The sequence below is a fragment of the Vipera ursinii genome (assembly GCF_947247035.1).
Source record: "Vipera ursinii genome assembly, chromosome: 1".
Classification (NCBI taxonomy): Eukaryota; Metazoa; Chordata; class Lepidosauria; order Squamata; family Viperidae; genus Vipera; species Vipera ursinii.
In genome coordinates, this window is record NC_139512.1 from 50,011,515 (window position 1) to 50,035,081 (window position 23,567).

Below are 23,567 nucleotides of genomic sequence, written 5' to 3' on the forward strand. Positions count from 1 at the left end.
TGTCATGGGATTGCCAAGAAAAATGGACGTCCAGGTAAAAGGAAGCAGGGGTCTTTGCTTCAAGAAACATGGGAATTTTGATAGAGGGATATGCTGTACACATATGCTGTAGAACAGACTTTCTGTGCACTGTGAGGAGAAATGGAATGTTCTTATTTTCTATCAGTTTGAAAAATTAGATTTTTACATCAGTTCTGAATCAAACCTCTGGTAATTAATCAGAAGGTATTTTCATAATTGTTATATGTATCCCTTGTCGAAACAAGGTAGGGTGTGTGTGTGTGTGTGCAAATACTGAAACAAACGCTGTAATATCACACAATGTATGAAATAGGAACACATAGTGCAATGCTCATTTAGTCATTTTGATGAATAATAATAAATAATAAACCTTTATTGTCAAAGTACAACATGTGTACATTGAGATTAGCTGAGCCTCCCCCCCCCGTGCTCCCTCCCCCCAACACACAGTGACAACAAACCCTCCATCCTACCACACCATGTGAACCAACTACACCACACACTGGCCTCCCAAGTCAATTCTGCATAAATTCACAGAGATTATATCCCGTTCAAAAGCCTAACAGCCCACGGATAAAAGCTGTTTTTCAGCCTGTTGGTACGGCTGGCTATACTCCTGTATCTCCTACCCGATGGTAGGAGAGTAAAGAGATACCGTCCAGGGTGTGAGTCATCCCTGAGAATTTTCCTCACTCTTCCAAGGCAACGAGCTCTGGCGATGTCATCCAGTGGTGTCAAGGGACAGCCCACAATGTCTTGTGCTGTGCTCACTACCCTCTGTAATACTTTCCTGTCCGCGGCTGTCAGACCAGCATACCAAACCACAATACCATACGAGAGGACGCTCTCTATAGTAGACCGGTAAAAGAGGGTCATTAGCCGTTCTACCCTGTTCTTCCGCAAGACCCTGAGAAAGTGAAGCCTCTGTTGGGGCTTTCTAGCCACCTGGGTTGTGTTAACTTTCCAGGTCAGATCTTCACAGAGGTAGACTCCCAGAAATTTAAAGGAGGAAACTCTCTCCACACAGTCCTCCCCGATGTAAAGTGGGGCAGGTTCCTCCTTTTTTCTCCGGAAGTCTAACACCATCTCTTTTGTCTTGCCGATGTTTAGGTGCAAGTTGTTGTTACTACACCATATAGATAGTTTTTGTACCTCCGCCCTGTATGCTGTCTCATCCCCACCTGTAATAAGACCCACCACAGTTGTATCATCTGCGAACTTGATTATTGCAGTGGATGGGTCGGATGATACACAATCATATGTGTGTAAAGAGTACAGGTAGGGGCTAAGCACACAGCCCTGTGGCGTGCAGGTGCAAAGCTTCAGGGAGGTGGACTAGATCCTGCAGATACTCATCTGGACCCTATCTTTTTATAGAGAACTTTCTACTATGGTTTGCCTGGGGCATTTGCTTTGCATTTTCTTCTAAATTTTCTCTTTAGTTGCTAAAACTGATCAAGGCAACTCTATAAATTCCTTTCTACAGCACTGAACGTATTTACTTTAAATTTAATAGTTAAAAGTAAGGTATATTTTATCTTCTTTTTTAAAAATAAAATTTGATTTTGTTTACCTCTTGAGGGCAGGAAGGAACAAACTTCTAGTTACACAAAGGTGTTTTTTCCCCCAAAAGGCAACTGGACTTTCTTGGTTTTTGTCCTTTCAAAATGTTTTGCTTCTTACCCAAGAAGCTTCTTCAGTTCTAACTAACTGATGGGGAATGGAAAGATTTATATTCTTTGCAGTCATTTGATTATTAGACTTTAGCACCTCTAGTTACATACTTACATACTACATGGCACTAAAGTAGCATTATTAAAATTATTTCTATTTTTTCTTTACTTTTTAATTACCAGAAAGGGCATAAGGAAGATGATCTTGATGGAGATATGCAGGAACTAAGCAGAGATGCTGAGACATTTTTTTTAAAGTCCCAAACAGGATAACATTCAAAAGTAGGTCAGTCGGACTCCTCCCTGATTTACTGGAATATAAGGTGAGGTGGGATACGACAATCAAATTCTGTTATTGCCAATTTTAATAAATGTAAGATTAACACCCTTCTGGTCTAGGCTACCTAATGGGGTGGAGGGGAAGACATGAAATGTTTCTTGGAAGTTAGGTAGCGGTAATGGGAATTACCAAGCTGCTTACGCAAAGCAGGAATTGAAGCAGGGTAGGAAGACCCAGAAGACTTCTAGAAGTGAAATGTTGAGATTCCCCAGATTTCTAGTCTATGGGCGCTGCCATTCAACTGAATGCTAAGTAGTATTCTTCTTTATACAGTCAGATGCCTCACTGGATTATAGTTTAAGTCTTTAAAGTGATACGAAAGTGTCTTGATTACTTGTCAGGCTGTCATCCCCCTTAGAACTTGCGGAACTCCATTTTCCTTACCTCTCAGCATTGTATACTTGGGGGACCAAGCAAAGGTCTGCCATGGTCACCTGAAAAAAAGCACAGATAAATATCAATTCAAGATGCTTTCTCCTGGAGCTAAAGTTTGTTATAAGGCATCAATCCAGAGGAAATTGTATGACTTTTGTGATGTAGAAGTTAAAAAAAAGGTGATTCTTGATAGTTTGGCCCCAGGACTGGTTGCTGGCTTTGCACAATTTCCCCCCCAATATCTTATATTAAGAAGTGACTGTAGATCTCAATTTACAACTGGTAGCTTAGAGACCATTCGAAGTTACAATGGAGGTACTCCCTGGGGGTGTGTGTACTTGTGACCTAATTCTGAAGAATGCCTCCCCTGCAATCATGTGACCATACTTTGGGTGCTCGGCAACCAGTCTGCATTTACAGCTGATTGCAACATCCTGCAGTCAAAATGACTTTATTTTATGACATTTTTGCTGAAAACTGGCATTTACTTTTGGTAAAAATGGCCCATTGATTGTTAAATGACCATGGCATTTGCTTAGTAACCATCACAACCTATGTTGATGACCTGTTTTATGGTTAACAACAACCTAAGACCATTATGGTCATACTACCTGTGTATGCCATTTGCTTATGGGATTTTTGTTGGGCCATTTCATGCTGGATCTATTCATTGATGCCAGGATATAGACAAATTATTTCTTCCTTTCTTAGACAAATGAATTCTGGAATGCTCCCTAACATACTGATTAATGAAACATTACTAATTATGGGTTTCTGAGGCTCCTTTATGATCAGAAACGTATGATCTCAGCTTGTGATACCTCATCCCCAACACAGTAGCAGCCAGCTGTTTCTTGCAGGATCTGTTCCAAAGCTGTAGGAAGAGAAAATAGAACTATTGTTGGAAATCAGGAATGATGTTAAGCTTAAACCAACTGCCATTTACAATATTCTGAGTACAAGGTAAACAGTATAAAAGAATGAAATAATCCCTGCATATTTTGTTTAATTTGTTGTAGCATGTAAAAAGTAGGATTTGGGCTGAAACATTTACTTGGGTGGGGAAAACATACTGTCAACTTATTCAAGATAAAAATGTCACAGAATGTCTTTTTGATTAGAGCCACAACCAACAGTGTCTATCTAGTTCAGCATCCTACACTTTTCCACCTCTTTTCCCAGCCAGTATTACTGAGCAAATTCTAATAGTGGCGACAACGAATATTCTTTACTGTAAGTAAGAGCCACTGGTACCTTCCATGAATTTGTTTCAAACCTACCCGAGTTAGTGGTCATCAGTGCATTATGTGGTAATAAGTTAAGCATAATTTAAGTATATGCTTATAAAGAAATATTTGCTTTTGTCAACCTTAACAATCCAACTCTTCCACTTCATTAGAGGACTGCTGATACGAGCGGACAGAAAGCTATTCTAGAGACCTGATAACTATTTTTTGCCTCATACATAAAATAGTATGGCACTGAAAAAGATCCATTGCATAGAAAAGTGCCCAAAGAAATAATTGGATCGGGAAACCAGCATATAAGGGGAAAGGGTTTAAATCTTTTATACTCTCTGGTTCTTTCTGTTTGGGGGGAAAATCACCAGCTCCCTATATCCTCATTTTAGAAATCATGTGAGAACATGGGCTTGTGAATCCTGTTGTTAGTTGCTGAGCGACTAGTTTCTGATCTCAAACACATCTAGGTGCTCAGATTTGTTTCTGAATCTGTTTGTACTTACACCGACCCCTACTCACGAGTGGTTATTGAACACATTGCTAGAGTCCTGATGATAGAATGGATTGTACCAGCAACTGGAGGGAGGAATGTCTCTTTTCAACTGCAATCCTAACACAGTGTCAAGGAAACCACATTATTCATTTTCTACTTCTGTTACTATTTTGTACTGAACCATATATTATTAAGCAGCATCTATTTCACTTGAAGTACAACCCCAGCTGCAGTCCATAAAATTTCATCTGAAGGATAACACATCTATAGTCCATAGATAACAGTATTTACACTATGACACTATCCTACTCCAATTATCTGTTTTACTCAATAAAATTTTAACATTTGAAGTTTTTTCCCCTCACATGTTTTCATTCAACCAGCGATAAGACTTTTATCATATTTTCCATGAGTGTCAGAAACCATCATTCATACTTGGATTTGACAGTGCATTTTAAAGTTTGACAGAAAGATAAACTGTAAAACATTATGGGGAAATTTCCTGGAGATCTATTCCCACTAAAATGGTTTCTCTAGGAAAAAGCTGAGGAATATTTTATTTAAATTATCCAGAAACTTCCTGAAGCGTTGCATTAGGGTAGTTGTTCTGTAGGGTCTCCCAGTACAAGACAGGCAGAAAAGAGGCTTCTTTGAAAAAAGCCTTTGTCACATTTGGAAATGACTTAAATCCAGATGAACAGCTCATACTGAAACTTGCCTTTGAAGCCTTGACAAATGATGTGTTGGCCCCAATCTAGTTTTTTCTCTCCCATCTGCTGCAGGACAGCCAGATTCTGAAAAATGTAAGGAGTGTATACACAGATTTAGGATATAGTTTGTCACTGAATGGACTTCCAGAAGCGGAATCCAAACAGAGAACCGGTTGTTCACATATATGAATTCCACCACTGGTTTTCAGTGACATTTCCTATAGTTGTCCTATGGCCATCCTTTTTGATAAAGATATTTTTGACATGGATGGCATTAAAACAAATAAAAAATAATGCTATCAACTGATGTTGAAGGTCAGAAATGTTAGTTACCCTGCAAAAATCATTATGTACATCAGACATGTTAAACACAAGGCCCGGGGGCCGGATCCGGCCTGTGAAGTGGTTTCATGTGGCCCGCGAAGCCATCCTGGAAACAGTGAGGGAACGGCCCCCACTGCCTTGGCCCTGAGATCCTCCTTCTGCCAGAGACCCTCAGATCTGTCCCACTCCTGCCCAGGCCCCCATAGGCACCCTTGATGAGAACAATGTAGAGCTGGCCACGCCCACCCAGTAGGCCATACACACTCTAGCCACGCCCACCCAGTAGGCCACGCCCACCCTGGCCATGTGCACCCGGCCCCCTGAGGGCAACTGCAATGCTGATGCGGCCCTCAATGAAATTGAGTTTGACACCCCTGATGTACATTATGTAACCATTTCTTAATCATCTTGTATAAACTTAAGCCTTTATTTACTTACTTGCTTACTTACTTATTTAATTACTTATTTGTATCTCACCTGTATTATTTTTACAAGTAACTCAAGGCAGTGAACTTATCCAACACAACTTCCTCCTCCTATATCCCCCACAACAACACTCTTGTGAAGTGAGTTGGGCTGAGAGAGAGTGATTGGCCCCAGGTGACCCAGGTGGCTTTTGTGGCTAGAGTGGGACTTGCACTCATGGCTTCCTGCTTTCTAGCCAGGCGCCTTAGCCACTAGACAGCTAAGAGTCATTGGATGCAAGATGGGTGGCAAATAAATTTTAAAAATAAATAAGTGCTTGTTGTATAAATCAGACCCCAGAGTTGCTTTCTGCAACAATTACAACCAGGAAAGAAGGAAGTGGCTAACATATAGAGGAATAACACTCTCCCAGTGCTATTCCTCTGCATCATTTCTGGCTGAACACTATAGATATTATTAAGTATGAGTTGCGGTGCCAAAGTATTCTTGTTTACATCCTCCCTATTTCATACATAGGGAGCCAATTCTTTATGCTGGTTATGGCTACAGTCCTGCAGGAATAGATAAGACAACAGCCAGGTCATGTCTTCTTTCATCAACAGAACCACCTTCTGGGTAACAGGACTCACCTTGTGGGCACATGGTTAATAGTGCTTGCCAACGAGATTCTACTTACCAATGATGTCATAACTTTCTGATTGTAAACTATTTGAAAACTCAGCGTTTGGAGTCAGCAGGCACTCATGCTTTGGAAACCACATCCCAAGTGCCCTTGCTTTGTACAAATAGAGCTCCTAAAGAAATTTCCACATCTTGTGTGCTCAGTTAGCACTGCACACTAGGCACACTAGACCCAGCATTGTCTGGAATAACATTTTCTGTGCAGGAGAGTCTATGTCAGAAATGTTTAAGTTAATAGTGTTAGAAAGACAGGCAGCCAAGGTAAGAAGATGCTTACCTGCAGTGGTTGAATTCCAGAAGCAACATGATTTGAGATCATCCGAACCATAGCTCTCTTCTTTGGATCCTGTGGAAGGAGCCTTGGGAGTGGCCGGGTGTCCTCCAAATACTCTATGATGGCTAGCTGAAATAGAGAGTCATTCCTTCATTCATAAGGCTGTTCACTTGCCAATGGTACTGGGCAGTTTGCAGAGAACTAAAGTTGTTTATTTGCAAGGCCTATAGTCCACTCTAAGCTACCAACTCAGAGCAGCACAGCAACCATAGCAACTCAATTCACCCTTGGGGGCAGGGGGGGGGGAAAGCAAGGGACCATTTTTGGCTGCTGTGGTATTAGAAGGATGAAGGCATATAATGAATGATAAAGGAGACAGCTTGTGGATTCTGAGACTGCCACTCCTCCTTTATCATAGACTTCCATTGTTTTGCTAGAATGTTTATCAGCCAAGTGAAGCAATGGAGACTTTACAGTTTACTAGGCACATTGCTATGTAGGGATAGTAGTAAAGCTTCTTTATCAATATCATCAGCTCGCTACAGATCATCTGTCTTGTGCTCAAAGCAAGCCTGTCAAACAGGGTTGCCCACTAAATCAATAAATTCTCTCCTGCTTTACCAGATTGGCAGGAGGGACAACATATTTTATTTTGGCTTAGGTTTCTGCTGGCTGAAGGATGGGTGGAGAGCACTTTATCTGAGCCATCAAAATATTTGCCAGGCAGATTTCTACCAGTAGGGAATACATTGAATACAAAGCTTGATTTTTGTGGCTTGGCTTCCAAGGGTTCAAGGACAGTACCTCTAATGCAATGACATCACCAGAGCAAGTGATCAAAATGTCTGACTTTTGTTTGGGCGTGGAGTGGGGGGAGGAAGGTTAAATTGAGGAAATGCATTTTGCCCTCACATTTGAGAGAAATAAAACAATATCAGGAAATTAAAATTAGTGCCTCTCTCCCATCCCCATCCCATCCCTATAATTGGGGGATACTCTAATTGCTACAAAATACTTGCTGTCAATCGTGGTTTCCAATGCGGTTGCTAGATTCACGTTAAGTTACAAACTGCATCATTACCTCGGGTGTCAGGTGAACTCATTCTAAAATACAGTTTCCACTTCTGGAAACCATCAATGTGGAATCTTTTGATTCGTCTCATACTGGAAGCCATACTAAATTGCATTAAATTTGCAAGCAAGATTAGCATAGGCATTATTCACATGGCTGAGATGACTTTCCTGTCAAAAAACTGCAGTCTTGCATGAAGTGCAAAGTGCACTGTAATGTAGCCAACGAGTAAATAATTAACAGAATTTGCTTACTTACAGACTGGGAGAGAATGATGCCATCGATTTTGATGGCAGGGACTTGCTGCATTGGATTCACTGCTTGAAAGTCTGAAGTCATCTGGAGAAACAAGATAATCCCTCAGGCCCATGGATTCTTCAAATTAAGCTGAACATATTCAACGAAGTTCTTCCAAAGATGAAAGTTTAAGGGAGCATGGGGTATAGGCCTGTCATTCCATTCACAAAACTAAATGTCTCTCCTTTCAGGACCACATTTGCACATAGTATCTTCCATACACTGATAATGTATATTCTGTTGCAATCCACAGGGAAAGTTAAAGACAAGCTCAATTCCTAGTGACCTACTCTCCATGTAATTTTCTTGCTAACAGCACTGAAGTGATTTGTGCTACTTTCTCCTGAGATGTTTTACAACTTCCTAGTTCAGGCCACAGCTGCCATCAGCTTCAACCATAGTGCTAGACCAGACGTCAAACTCGCGACATCACATGACGTCGCGCAACGTATCGAGACGGTTTTGCCATTGACGGTAATGGGGTGGGCGTGGCTTCCACATGACGCATCCAGCCCATGGGCTGGCAATTTGACACCCCTGTGCTAGACCCTCAAACATTCTTATTGTAATGCAACACTCACATATTACACATGGATACAAATTCACATACCAGTTAATGGCTACATTTCTAATTTTGAGTGCTGTGGATCTTATTATATTTCTTATAATGAAGCATTTTACCTATTGACCAATAGCAACTACATTGGGCATTATATATAATAATTTTTTTCTCAAAAAGTAAACTGATGAGGATCAGGGATTTGACTAGATTAGACAAGAAAAGGGTTCAGAACTCCAAATGCCAAATCAACTTGCTTTCAAAGACAAATCACACTTACCTTTGAAAAACAGAACAAAATACCCATTTCACAGAAGGTAAACCGTAATCCTCATGGAAATATGTATACAAAAGAACTGAAAGTAAGCTATCATTCCACAAACAATGTGAGAACAATTTCCATTCCCACTAAGTTTTGAACAGAATATCAGAAACCACATTCCAATAATCAAATAGGCAGATCCAGGAGGGGTCAATTTGATGGAATAGTTTTTAGGATGATAAGAAACAGGTGACTGAAGTACCCACAGAATTTTAGACTCCCATTTTATTTTTTAATTTTTGTGAACAATGTCCCCCAAATGCTGGAAGGACTTAAATGTTGATCTACCTACTGAGGAAGAACAAAACAAATGCAAGGGGGCCATCTGTTTTACACCCTTATCTTATGCATGCACACAGACATACAAATCCAGGCAATCCTCTTTTCACCTCCTGATCCTTTTGACATGGTCTTCAGCATATAATGCACTAGCAAAGGAGGCCCTGTGTCATCAGCAGGAACCAGTCAACCAAGTATGGAGTATCATTGATTTATATTCCTGGCCCAGTTAAAGAACTGAGTTATTGAAAAGCACCACAGGGGAACATTTACTTTGTACTATTAATTGTAATGAGCAAAAAATCAGGCTTCTGATTAAGATAAGAAGAAGAATGGTGCTGGATTAGAGCAAACTCCCATCTTGTATCTTCCTTCTCACAGTGGCTGGTCAGATACCTCAGAGAAGCCCATGAAGAGGTCATGAGAATCATTAAACGAACTGCTCCGAAGCACACGGGGAAGGGTCGTTTTAATCCTCTTTAAAGAACGGGGAAGGGTCGTTTTAATCCTCTTTAAAGAACTTGAGATTTTACAGGAGATAGTAAGTTCTCAAATAACAAAACTGCTGTGAATAAAATGAGTGCTGTTCTCAGTGAACTGCCTGCAAACAGAACTTGCCCATGTGAAACAGGATCCTGAAATCCAACCTCATTGTCAGGACCCACCCCAATTCACATCTTAGGAAATAAGAACTCCTGGATCCAAGTTTGTCCAAAAGGAAAAGTTTACTAGGATGAGATCGGTTGTGGCAATACAAGATGGTATCTGACATTGAGTTACATTTCAATACTATATAAAGCATTCCCGTTTCAACCCCCCCCCCCTCGAGTCCATTTGGTCAGGCTCACATCAGTTACTTAGGTGTCAGGCCCTTTCGTGGGAAAGGGAAAACTTCTTGCTTATTGTTAACTGTCTTCTTCCTTTCAGTTACAAATGGAGATGCGAACCAGATCTCTCTCTCCCCCTCTGTTCCCCCCAGATCAAAAGCTTTCCTGGTCTTTGAAAACAGCCTACGGCAATCTGGATAAACATCCTCTCCTCCCCCCCAGAGATGGCAGAATCCCTAAGATAGGCCCAGTATTCTAACCATACATTTATGAAATGTGATACAAATGGATTCTGACACTCATTTTCCTTCGTACCATAGAACATATAATGACATTTAAGAACACTAGAACTCTCTTTTATAGTCAGTTTCTCAGGACATTCAGATTTATTTTATCTTCAATTGCCTAAAGAAAATCAGGAGGACCTTTTTCAGGGAACACATTTTATTAAATTGATGTTTTATTAAAATTTGTATAAGTAAAGGTGCGTTACTATGTTTCTGATTTTTTGTTATCATAGATTAATATGGTTCTCCTGCTACAATGGCTCCAATTACCTGCTGTTAGCTCAAAGTGCCTTGGTTTTAAATGTCTCTAAATTCTGTTACAATATTTATATAACTTGTACAGAGCAAATTGGTAAATAATAGAGTTACCTGCTAATTTATGTTATTTTCCTCTTTTGCTTTATAGAAATCTAATAACTTTATAATGCACTAAGTTACAGGTGTTTTTTAATATTTCATATTTTTAAATTACTCTAATTACTATAGCTTTAATTTCACTTTTATATTATTACATCTGCATAGCTTTCATATTAATTGTATCTTGTTTTTACTGTTTTCATATTTTGTCTAATCATGTTTTACAGCTAAAGCTGTCCTTATCATATTGGTTCCAGATTTTGTTATATACTGTTTCTGCTTTGGTCAATGATCATAATAATAGGGATTTCCTTACCTGCTGCCCTCCATCCTTTACAAGATTTATGGATGCTTGTTCATAGGCAATTCCCTTAAGAGCCAATGCTACCAAGAGAAAATTAATACAATTATCTACTGTAATACTGAATTGTTTAGATTTTTAATTTTTTGTGACATTTTCTAAATTGTAACCAGACAAAATCAGTAAAATATTGCAATAATTCTTAACAAATCTATAGCAATGAAAATCATTTGTTTCTGAGTGAAATGGATGGTGCAATAATTAAAACAATAGTTTGATTCATTCTTCCCAGTTTGCCAAACTGATGAGCTAATCTGCACCCTATACTAAGCACAATTTAACTATAGGTATTCAAGGAACTATTTTACAAAACTGTAATGGCTGCATTTATATAACACACTATAGTGTCTGTATGAAAGACCTTAGGAGTCTGGGCAAAGAGGGGCTGGTGGTAAGATAAGAGATAGCTCAGCCCACAGTTGCATAGTAAGTGGAGCAAGAGGTTCAGAAGAGACTCAGCCTATTTTTTCGGATGTAAAGAAGTGGGCTTGCAAAATTCTGTTAATGTAGCTTTACCTGATCTACCTTGTAAGGCTGGAATATACTAAGAGAGAAATTACTGTGTGGTTCAATAAGCTAGCAGAATGTTTTCCTTATTTACCCATTAAGTACAGAATGGGATCTTATTCCATTTTATTCTAGCTATTCCATCTTATAACAAAACATAGATGAGATGACACTTTGTCCCGTTGGCCTCTTTTCCCCATTGCCATCTGATTCCAGTGACTGAAATGAATGAAGACTGGGAATTAAAATGACTACACCATCAAAGGCTGGGTAGGACTGGTTGATGACTGGAAGGGGTCCTGAAAAAATAAGCATCTGGTTACAGTTTACCTTTTTTTTACACACTGGACTCAGATAACCATCAGATAAATAATGGGCAGCACCTCCCCCCCCTCAACTTATTTTTGGGAATTACCAGAATTACCAGCATCAACATTGAGTCAAAGGTACAAAATATATCAGTTGAATTTAAACTGGCTATATGGTATAGCAATCCCACAATTGCTTCTCTTGGTCTATATACTGACCAAGTATGCTATAAATCCTGTCTGCCAAGATGCTACATTTGATAAGTTCCCAAAGATGGGTCTTTTCTGTCATGGCACTTGCTTATGAAGCATCTTTTCTGAAAGTCTCTCAAAATCAGGCCTGGGGTCCACAAGGGACTGGAGAGTTGCTGAGCTGGCTCCCCTGCATTTAATATTTGCTGCGCTCACTTTGCCTTTTCACCATAATTTTTCATTCTCTGAATTTGATAACTGTTTTATATGACTATTTTATTGCTTTATTCTACAGTGTCCAGGGTCATTTTTTGTGAGACAGCCAGTTATAGAAATATGATGAGGTAATAAATTCCGATGACTAAAACGTGGGGACCTATTGCATGTATGCTACAGCTGCTGCTGTCTCATGGACATGTGGCCCCTTTCTGCAGGGGAAGGTTATTATTTTGGTGCAGAATATGCTAAATATTACATGAATTCTCCAATGTTTACTTCCTGTTTAATGTTGAACCATTCACTGAGCATTCTATTTCTTTTTACACAATCTTTATTTCCATCATGTATCAGTCAACAGCCACTTTCACAACTAGGAAATGGACCCTTCATACAGGGCTCTAGGCCTTGAGAAAGGCCAGCAGAGTCAGGGTTGTACTAATCTCTGGAAGGAGAAAAGTTCATAGGGTGGGTGCTATGAGGGGTTAAGACCAGGTTAAGACCTAGTGTCATGGATTCACCCCCGAACCCCTCTTCAGATGCGAGACAGAGGAGGGTGAGTTTGAGTGCAGAGGAAAGCATGGAGCCAAGTAATCATCAGGATTGGGGCTCAGAGAATGCTAGCCTGATGGAGCAGCCTCAACTGGGTCGATTGGATAAGTGACAGGCTAAGGCTGAGGCTGAGGGAGGTAAGCTGCAGCAAGTTGTCCAGGAGGCTCCAGGCGAAGATTGGAAGCAATTGCCACCTGTTTGCAATGAGGAGGAGGTGGAGACCACACCTCCTCCTGATCCAAGGACACATAGAGCAGAGAGGAGGCAGGCACAACATCAGTCAGCTAGACTACTCACGAAGAGGCAACCTCGCCTCTCATGAACGGATGCACTCACTGCATTGCCTACTTAACCTGGCCCTGAGGACTTGAGTGTCGCTGGAGCAACATGCCCAGTTCTGTGCTTTGTGTGCTTGTGCCATGTGTCCTGGCCTGTTTGACTCTTGGACTGCTTTGCTGGACTTCGTGTGTGCCCTTTGGACTTGGTTACCCAGTGACTCTTGCTGCACTGAGTTTGGAATATGGACTTGCACAACAGAGGTGCTTTCCAAGGACAGAGAAGAGCAACAAAGATGATTGGGGGACTGGAGGCTAAAACATATAGGGAATGGTTGCTGGAATTGGGTATGTGTAGTTTAATGAAGAGAAGGGTGAGGGGTGACATGATAGCAGTGTTCCAATATCTCAGGGGCTGCCACAAAGAAGAGGGAGTCAAGCTATTCTCCAAAGCACGTGAAAGCAGGACAAGAAGCAACGGATGGAAACTAATCAAGGAGAGAAGCAACCTAGAACTAAGGAGAAACTTCCTGACAGTTAGAACAATTAACCAGTGGAACAACCTGCCTCCAGAAGTGGTGAATGCTCTAACACTGGAAGTTTTTAAGAAGAGACTGGACAGCCACTTGTCTGAAATGGTATAGGGTTTCCTGCCTGAGCAGGGGGTTGGACTAGATGACCTCCAAGGTCCCTTTCAACTTATTACTATTACCTGTTTGGACGGTTTGAATAAACAACTTTAGAACTCTTGCCATACCTGTGTGTGTGGGGGAAATGGGGCAGCACACCTGTCTAAGCTTGCTTTGACAATATTTTTTGCAGCTTTTTCTAAATATATGCACTTATTTGGTATCTTTTAATTTTTGCAACAACTATATTTATGTTCTTTTTATTTTTATTTATTAAATTTATGTGCTGCCCATCTCTTGCATTTCATTATGCTATCAAACATTTCCATTTGTGTATCTACATAAGTCCGTGGCACTTGGTAAAACACCCCGCCCACCTTCCCAGTTCCAAGCATCTTCTGCATTCTCTTTCTTTACATCTGCTTTCCATTTAGTCTGCTGGAGGAATAATAATCTGTTTTTCATACAACACTACGTGATACATTTGTAAATTGTTCTCTTCTTGAGGTTTTTCCTTCATTTTCATTTCTTCAACTTTTTTACACTATTTCACTTTTTTTTTCATTAAAGTCCACTCTCGGCAGTAGTACGGTATGAAATGTTCTCACGTTCAAAAGCTTTTACCATTTTTGCATCCTTCGCTAATTCTCTTTCAACATAAAGTAACAAATCAATAAAATGTTTAGGTATATTCCTTTGCCATGTAAATCCAAATCAGATTCCAAAAGAAACTAAATAAAAACATGGAATTGCTTTTTCCATATATCCTGTAATATTAAGTGATCATTTTTTGAAATTCTGTTCATTTCAGTCATTTAAACCTTGCTAGTAAACCATTCTTGTTTATTATACTTCAATTGTGACAACTTTTAAGCTGTTTACTAGTATGCCTTTAACATGAGGATATAAAAGGGAAAATGTAACATCTGCAGGCATCTGCAGCATTGTGCTATTTTTTATGCTCAAACTGCAATTCTAATTAATGTCAGAATTTCCTTTTTTAAAAAGGACTACCCAGAGAGCGAAGGATCAACCATCCACAAACCCTTCTGAAGGATTCCACTTCAACATCATTAGATGCATGAAGATTCTGCTTTATGAACATACTACATAGTTAAACATTCATACATATTTACATATTTTGTCCATATGGGATACTGCATTCTCCATGCCTTACATATGCTGAGAAAATGTGGAATATACAACAGTTTGCATTGGGATTGCATGCCATTCGCAACTGTTAACAAAGTTTTCCAGTTGTTTTGGACTACAGCTTCCAAAGTCCTTTGCTATTAGCCATTTTGGTCAGAACTAAAGTTGAAAGTTGAAGAGTGAAACATCTAATAGGTAATAGGTTTTTTACTTCTGTCCCAATGTAAAGAGATTTCTTCAATTCACTTAAAATAGTAATTTGCTTGCTGCCAGTCTACAATTTACTCAATCACTTGAGTAATTACGTTAAATACAGTTAAGCAGTTGGCTGCATTTCAGGAAATAAAAATCTCTACTAGAGGAATTAACAATATTCCTATAAATAAAATTCAACAATTATTCTTACCGATTCGCACTCTCCAGGAGCAGGAGCTTCTGAAATAAGTGTAAAGAACTGGCTACAGGAAAAAGAAAAAAAAGTTGAAAGCTACAATGTAAGCTCATTAATTTTAAGCTTTAAATTACATATAATGTTTTAATGTTTTTGAAGGTTAAGCTAACAGTCCTAGGTAGCAAAAATCCAAACTAGCACTGACTTGCAACAAAGAGATCGGTAAACCAATGGCAAGCCCAGAACAGTAATACTGTTAAGCAGGCATTGCAGTTTCATGCTGACTGTCTGAAGTTGAATTAACTCACAAAGGGCAGTTGAAATACTACATTTTTAAGGAATCTTCCACCATTGTTATTTGTTTAGCCAAATGTTTCATGAAATATGCCTTTTGACAGAAGATTATACGCAGATAAGATTGTTCAGAGAGTTGCAGCTCCTGCTCTAAAAAGAAGCAAGCTCTGAAGCCAAAGGATGAATGTAAGAGCAGCTACTGCTCTAAAACAGAGAAGAATGAAAGTGTGTAAAAAAAACAAAACACCCCACGAATGCAATGGTAACATGACAGCTCCTGAACTGTATCAAAAAACTTTATTCTCACCTTTTTGGAAGTCTCCATGCTAAGTACACTTAAGAGTACAGTATTGCTCAGAATGAAAGTTCGCTCAGATAGTCTTGGCTGGGGCGGGGAACAGGAGCTTCACTTGCAGCCAATCACAGCTGTCAGAATTCAGAGGAGCAAAGAAATTGCAACAGCTCATTCCTCCATAAATTTTACTCTAACATACTGGGGGGAAAAAACAGACAAGCAACAATGCTATGTCTATTCTGCTCAACAGAAATGCCTTTTTGTTTTACAGAATTGGCCAATAGAGCCTGCGTTTCTAAATATCTTCCTTCAATTCCATAATTCAATTCTTACAGAATTCAAAGCATTCTGAAAGGCATAAAGGAAGGTCTGGAGCAGAATATCTATTCGCTCAACCATTTTCTTTTGTCACTGATCTCCAGAAGCAGACCTTGTGGGCTGTAGCAACTTTCTCTTAATATTTCCCAGAAATTCGTACTGTGGCGCTCCATCAACACTTTCACATTATGCTTATTGCTGCATAAACACACTTCTTTAAAAGGAAACTAGAAAGAAGCTCAAGTTATTGCTGTGACTGAATTTCCTATATAGGTAGTCTTCGAATTACGACCACAATTGAGCCCAAAAGTTTTGTTGCTAAGTAAAACATTTGTTAAGTGAATTTTGCCCCTGTTGAAAGAAAAATCATCAGATCCAGTCCAAGCCGGGAGTAAACAAAATGGAGGCTAAGACACTGGAAATAAAATGGAGGCTGCTTGGGAAAGAAGGTTCTGTTTATTGAGTTGCCAGAAATTTCAGTGACACAGCACATTTCTGGAGTGGCTGACAAAATGGAGTTGGGATAGGTGGGCTTTTATACCTTCTTTGGGCTTTGTATTGGAGGTTCTTCCTGTTCCTGTGGAATGTACTTTGACCTGGGCTTGAGTATGCCCTTTTGGTGTTCTAATGGTAGTAGGTTAATCCTATTGTGTCCTAAAGGTCATGTCGTTAGATTTTGGGTGGGGGTGTGTAGATTTTAGGGGTCTTTGTCTTTCACATCAGCTCCAAGTTTCCTGGCCCCAGTTTTCCTGAATTAATCACCAAATCTGCATTTCTAAAAGCTGGTTTCTGCTTGGGGCAGAGAGGCTTGATTGGTGGGGATGGTTTCTGCCTAAGATTTGTCTATTATTATTATTATTATTATTATTATTATTATTATTATTATTATTATTATTATATTATTATTATTATTATTATTATTATTATTATTATTATTATTATTATTATTATTTTATTCCCATTTATATCCCGCCCTTCTCTGAAGACTCAGGGCGGCTTACAATCTAAAAAGCTCAAATCAATGTGCTTAGCAATAGCCTTCATTCTATGTATATGCCTGCTTATTAGGGCTTTTGGGGGCCCCCAACGGCATTTTTACAAAGTCAGCTTATTGCCCCAACAATCTGGGTCCTCATTTTACCTACCTCGGAAGGATGGAAGGCTGAGTCAACCTTGAGCCTGATAGGACTCGAACCTGCACTAATTGCAGGCAGCTGGTGTTACTTAAGGAGGCATTAGCCCACTGCTCCACCAAGGCTCTTATTCCTTTGGAGAAATATAACATTCTGCCTTTTTGATATCCGCTAAAATATTTCCTTTTCTTGTGTGTGTGTGTGTGTATGTGTGTGTGCTGACTTCCTATACCCTATTTCACGACCTTATTAAGTGAATCACTGAAATTGTTAAATTAGTGACACCATTGTTAAGTGAGTCTGGATTCCCTATTCACTTTGCTTGTAAGAAGGCCACAAAAGTTGATCACATTCTGGGACACTGGGGCATTGCAACCGTCATAAATATGAGACAGTTGCCAAGTATCTGAATTTTGATCATATGATCACAGGAATTCTGCAACGGTTGTTAAGTGTGAAAAACAGTCATAAGTCACTTTTTTTAGTACCATTAACTTTGAACGGTGACTAAATGAACTGTTATAAGTGAAGCACTACCTGTATGCTGTTGACTTTATGATATTCTTACTAGAAAATATAGCTTGTGGTTATGAGTGCTTAGAAATCAAAATGATTGCTAGCCACAATGTTGAAACATTTGTATTAGATAGAAAACCATTTGGCTTGAGAAAGGATTTCTTACCAGTGACTCTAACAGGAAACTGATAAAAAAGATACTAGAAGGCCTAGTATGAATTATAATTACCTTTTCTCAGCCAAAGAGAAACAAAATAGGTCAAGATCCTTCAAGGTGATTTCCAGTCACATCTACATTTGCTGCTTATTAGCATTAGGGAAATACATCACCTACCCAATCAAATAATTTACAAATTACTACATTAGATCTTGTCTTAAAACTATGGGGCGATGGCTCAAAACCCTGGGGAATCTTCATCATTTGGCTTCAAAGCCTACTCCTTCAAATACACACTTCACATGATCTGCTTCACTAAATGTTTCCTACAACATACTGGACATCCCCCAACCCAAATATTTGTTGTTACTCTGCTGCAATCATCAAGGACTACTAGCAGTTAACATTGTAAAACTCCATAAAAAACAGAAACACAGACTATAACCAGAAGAGCCTTGGGCAAAGGGGAATCAGAGTTATGCAAGCAACATTGCAATACAAGTCCTGCTCCTTTTCTACATGCATTGTGACACAGAACATATGCTTCAAGGACGTTTTTGCCATTTTAATGAAAGCAGTCAGAGCTGATAGATTTGACTAAATGTAAGAACCCTTTGATTCATTATATGCCATCAAGGTGTTGTTGTTGTTGTTAGTTGCGAAGTTGTGTCCAACCCATTGCAACCCTATGGACAACGTTCCTCCAGGCCTTCCTGTCCTTTACCATCTTCTGGAGTCCATTGAAGCTCACGCCTACTGCTTCAGTGACTCCATCCAGCCACCTCATTCTCTGTCGTCCCCTTCTTCTATTGCCCTCAATCTTTCCCAGCATTAGGCTCTTCTCCAGTGAGTCCTTCCTTCTCATTAGGTGGCCAAAGTATTTGAGCTTCAACTTCAGGATCTGGCCTTCTAAAGAGCAGTCAGGGTTGATCTCATCTAGGACTGACCGGTTTAATCGCCTTGCACTCCAAGGGACTTGTAGGAGTCTTCTCCAGCACCATAGTTCAAAGGCCTCAATTCTTTGGCGCTCAGCCTTTCTTATGGTCCAACTTTCACAGCCATACATTGCAACTGGGAAGGGTTCTAATAACCACATAATTTTTATGATAATCTATAAAGTACAATAATAATTTATCACACACAAGATAACTATTTATAGATTTAAAAAAGGATATGTGCCTTGATTTCTTAAAAAAATCACTATATATTTAATTTTATAAATTTAAAACTATGATGCATTGCCTTTTGTTTTCATGACATTTATTCATTCCAGTCAACACAATACATAGCTTGATTCATATAGACTATCATTATTTGTACATTATTAGCACATTCACAAATGTGTACTTCAATCTTTACTTGTTGGTCTAGCACAGGGGTCGGCAACCTAAAAAAGAAAAAGAGCCACTGGGAACCGGTTCCATCACAAATTAAAAAAAGAGGGAGCCGCGTGCGTGTGTCCATGCACGCGCATGCGCAAAAAGGTTTTTTGCGCATGCGCGGACGCACGCGGCTGCCATTTTTTAAAAAATGAGATGGAACCGGTTCCCGGTTGCCTGATGGCGACGGCCCGTCTGCAAAGCTGCCGCTTTTGGCAGCTTTGCAGACGGGCCGTGGCAGCTTCCGCAAAGAGCGGCGCCCCTGCCCATTCCGAGAGGTGCGCGCGCACCTCTCCGAACGACCGGAGGTGCGCGCGTACCTCCGCGCGAATGGGCAGCGGTGCCGCTCTTTCAGGAAGCCCGCCGCGGCCCGTCTGTGAAGCTGCCGAAAGCGGCAGCTTAGCAGACGGGCCGCGGCAGCTTCCGCAAAGAGCGGCGCCCCTGCCCATTCCGAGAGGTGCGTGCGCACCTCTCCGAACGACCGGAGTTGCGCGCGCACCTCCCCAAAGGTTTGGGGAGGTGCGCGCGCACCTCCGGTCGTTCGGAGAGGTGCGCGCGCACCTCTCGGAATGGGCAGGGGCGCCGCTCTTTGCGGAAGCTGCCGCGGCCCTTCTGCTAAGCTGCCGCTTTCGGCAGCTTCACAGACGGGCCGCGGCGGGCTTCCTGAAAGAGCGGCACCGCTGCCCATTCGCGCAGAGGTACGCGCGCACCTCTCCAAAGGTTTGGGGAGGTGCGCGCGCACCTCCGCCCATTCGGGGAGGTGCGCGTGCACCTCTCCAAACGGGCGGTGCCACTCTCCATTTGGAGAGGTGCGCGCGCACCACTGCCCGTTGGAAGAGGTGCGCGCGCACCGGGCGGCTGGGAGCCGCAAGAGACGGCTCAAAGAGCCGCATGCGGCTCCGGAGCCGCAGGTTGCCGACCTGTGGTCTAGCATTTCCATCTTTATTGTAGGATTCATTTTCTTTTCTACTGTATAGAATACTGTATACTGCTGGAACCTAACTAACTACTGGGCATATTCACATGATACATCAACTGCCAAATGTAGTTTAGTTCCAGGTTGTTTGATGATTCCTCTTCTTAGTTCCATGGCTGCAAACACCCGTCTCCACTTCATATACTGTATGCTTCAAGGACTTTTTTGGCATTCAGTGAGAGCCAACAGATTTGACTAAATATAAGAACCGTTTGATTCATTATGTGCCATCAAGCTGCTGTAGGCTTCTAATGACATTATTTTTTTCATGATAATCCATAAAATACAGTAATAATTTATCACACACAATATAACTATTTGTAAATTTAAACAAGGACATGCTTCTTGAATTTTTTTTAAAATGGCTATACATTTAATTTTATAGATTTAAATCTATGATGCATTGCTTTTTGTTTTCATGACATTTATTCATTCCAGTCAACACAATTCATATTGACCATCATTATTTGTATGTTATTAGCACATTCACAAGCTTGTATTTCAATCTTCACTTGCTGGCCTAGCATTTCCTTCTTTATTGTATGATCCATTTTCTTTTCTACTATATGGAATACTGTATACTGCTGGAACCTAACTACTGGGCACATTCACATGATACATCAACTGCCAAATGTAGTTTAGTTCCATGATGTTTGATGATTATTCTTCTTGGTTCCATGGCTGCAAGCACCCATTTCTACTTCATGTACCAGCAGGGAAGCTATGCAAACCAGATGCAATGACTATTTTTGCTTGGAATAAACTTGAGAGGGAATCTTCTGGTAAGTTTATTTACAAGTTTTCTCTCAGATTTATTTTAACCATAGACAGTCTTTACACCAGGTTTAAGTGAGACAACCATTGGAAAACATTGGAAGGTTTGCAGCTAGAAGACTTAGCCAGAGTCCTCAGGTGTTCTTGCGGCCAAGCTATGATTGGTAGTGATGGTCATGTTACATCCACCAAACACAAAATGTTGTATATGCCTACTTATGTTAAAATTGCCACAAAGCAAATATTGCCAACCTCCTTGCTTCTCCCAGAAATGTAGAAACCATTTTGGCTCTAGTATCATCCTAATTTTTTTCTTCTTGTGTGTCCATTTTTCTTCGGAGATGCCCAAATTGTCTTTAGGAGGAGAGGCAGTCAATAGCCCTGAAAGGGGACCCATTTAATTTGTGTTTCATTGGTCTACTGGTAGAGGTTTTCTCTGCTGGCTGTAGATATAATAAAGGAGGAGGGCAGGAAAGCCAGAGGGGAAAAGTTCATCATCTTCCTATATAATAGCAAGCTCACAAACCAGAAATCCAGGACACAGCAAAGGCAGTAATGAAGGATAGGGATGTCAATAGGTAAGATGGGTAATACTTTTTTACTGGCACTGATTTGTGTCAACTCAAGGAGAGGGTAGCCTCGCGGGCCGGCAGTTTGACACCCCTGGATTCTAGGAATTGCATTTCCTATAAGTTTAGTTTATTTATGGCCCCAAATATGCCCCAACCTCTACCTCTGGCTTCAGATTTCAAACCCTCAAACTGCATGCAAAGATTACTCACGGTTCTAAAGGACTTCAGAATCTATATTAACCTCGTCTGAACAGTTTAACTACCGTTATTATCTTAAATATTTTAAGTTAACTATTAAACTCTTTAACTTAAAACTCTTTTAACTCTTAAGTGGGATAATCAAACTGGAGTCAGGTTGTTAAAAGGAGCATTTACGATGATAGAAACCAACTATATCGTCTTCTTTTATCCGCGCAGCTGCCGGGGAAAGAAAGGCGGTAGTAACAAATACCTTTGCTAACGCGGCACACATCTCGCACTGTCCCCATTGACACGTGTCTGGTTGGGAGGAGGGAGCCTGGCTCCTTTAACAATGGGCGTAAGCTCGGCAGCCTCACGTTCCGCGCTGTAATATTAATATTAGATACTACGGACGCAATGAATTACCCCGTTCCGGCGAATTGTTGGGATTGTGGGAATTGTAGTTTCACATCTTCCCAGCTTTTCTCTGTAATTTTGAAGAGCAGCATCAATATGCCGTGATCTTTTTAATAGCTTTATTTGTTTGTTTGTTCAATTTCTAGGGCTGCCCATCTCGGTCAATGACTCAGAAGCATGTATGTATTTTAGTATAGCTTACATTAGTGAATATGTTATATAGAAAGTGAATATGTTACCAATTGGGAGTGAATGCAACCTTCTTCATTAGGTCCATGCACTGTAATTTGAATGCTTTTTTTCTTGATTCCCGTGTTACTTTTATCACTGTCCTTTTTTCACTATTAAGAAATGCACTTGATTTCATTACACAGAATAAGGCTTGAGAGTCTTACAGAAGAAACTAGCTGATTGCATTGTTCTTGGGATTGAGACCGGCAAAGGTTCCTAATCAGTATAGTTCAAACAATAGCTATGGTTTTGTGAAATTATAATTATGTTATTGGATATCTTTCATATGAGGAAGCTTAAGGATACAAAAATGATCAATAACAGAATAAAATATAAATTTAAAACTTGTTTCTATCAAGTTTACATGAAATCTTCCCTTCACTTTGCACACACACACAAGCACTTTATTATACTGTAATCTTTCCACCTGGTAGCAGGCAATATCATAGTTAGGCAAGGGACAAAGAACTGGCAGGAGACTCAGAATAAACTGTTAAAAGATTTGAAGGAGTTTGCACTTTTTCAGGCTAACAAATTTTATTTATTCAGATCATCAACATATCTGAAAAGGTGCTTCCAGAATCCTGATTTGGGGCTACATTTGGGTTAACTACATAGACTAATATGGCTGTGCTCCTACAGTGATTCAAAGAACAACAATTTAAAAAAGAATTGACTAAGCATCCAGGAATATTCAAGTAAGTGGCCTAAAAAATTCTAACTAAACTAGGTTGCCAGAAATAATTGTATGTTGAAACTATTGCCACATATACACAAAATACACAAGGCACAATGTTTTTCAGTATTATATAAATACTTGTGTATTTTGGATATTGAGTCTAAGTTTCCAAGTTACATTCAGGTGACAATCCAACTGAGCCCTTACTCAAATGACAGCACGTAAAATATTGGCATGGCCTTTCACATCTTCCTGATTATATGGAATAAGCACATTATTTTTTTATAAGAGGATTTTTTTAAAAAATGAAAAGTCCACCGGACCGAATTGTTTATAAAAAGCAAACTTAGGTAAAGCCATTTCACTGAATACAAAGTGGCAAGCAAGATCTAAATTGCAATTCTTCCTATAACGGGCATACAAAAAAGGTTAGTGCCCTATTTTTTAAACTTGGGAGTGCTCAGAGATGTAGCAGCCAGGAAAGAGGTGTCACTGGTCCACTTTG

General features: G+C 40.1%; 1 protein-coding gene across 2 annotated transcripts in view; it reads right to left on the reverse strand.

The window, feature by feature from the left end:
* The window catches only part of GSTZ1 (glutathione S-transferase zeta 1), a 26,084-nt gene extending 3,965 nt beyond the window's left edge, over window positions 1-22,119 (reverse strand). Inside the window, exons 1-8 of one of the 2 annotated variants that reach the window (XM_083379611.1) lie at window positions 22,007-22,119; window positions 15,157-15,208; window positions 10,875-10,942; window positions 7,889-7,969; window positions 6,562-6,687; window positions 4,862-4,937; window positions 3,231-3,283; window positions 2,419-2,468 (exon numbers count right to left, since the gene is read on the reverse strand). In XM_083379611.1, coding sequence (XP_083235737.1) covers window positions 2,419-2,468; window positions 3,231-3,283; window positions 4,862-4,937; window positions 6,562-6,687; window positions 7,889-7,969; window positions 10,875-10,942; window positions 15,157-15,208; window positions 22,007-22,027 — 527 coding nt within the window. In that variant the 5' untranslated portion in view covers window positions 22,028-22,119. Of the gene's footprint in view, window positions 1-2,418; window positions 2,469-3,230; window positions 3,284-4,861; window positions 4,938-6,561; window positions 6,688-7,888; window positions 7,970-10,874; window positions 10,943-15,156; window positions 15,209-15,742; window positions 15,813-22,006 lie in introns of those variants that run through there. The other variant, XM_083379612.1, reaches the window with a different exon arrangement.
* Window positions 22,120-23,567: the final 1,448 nt, after the last annotated feature.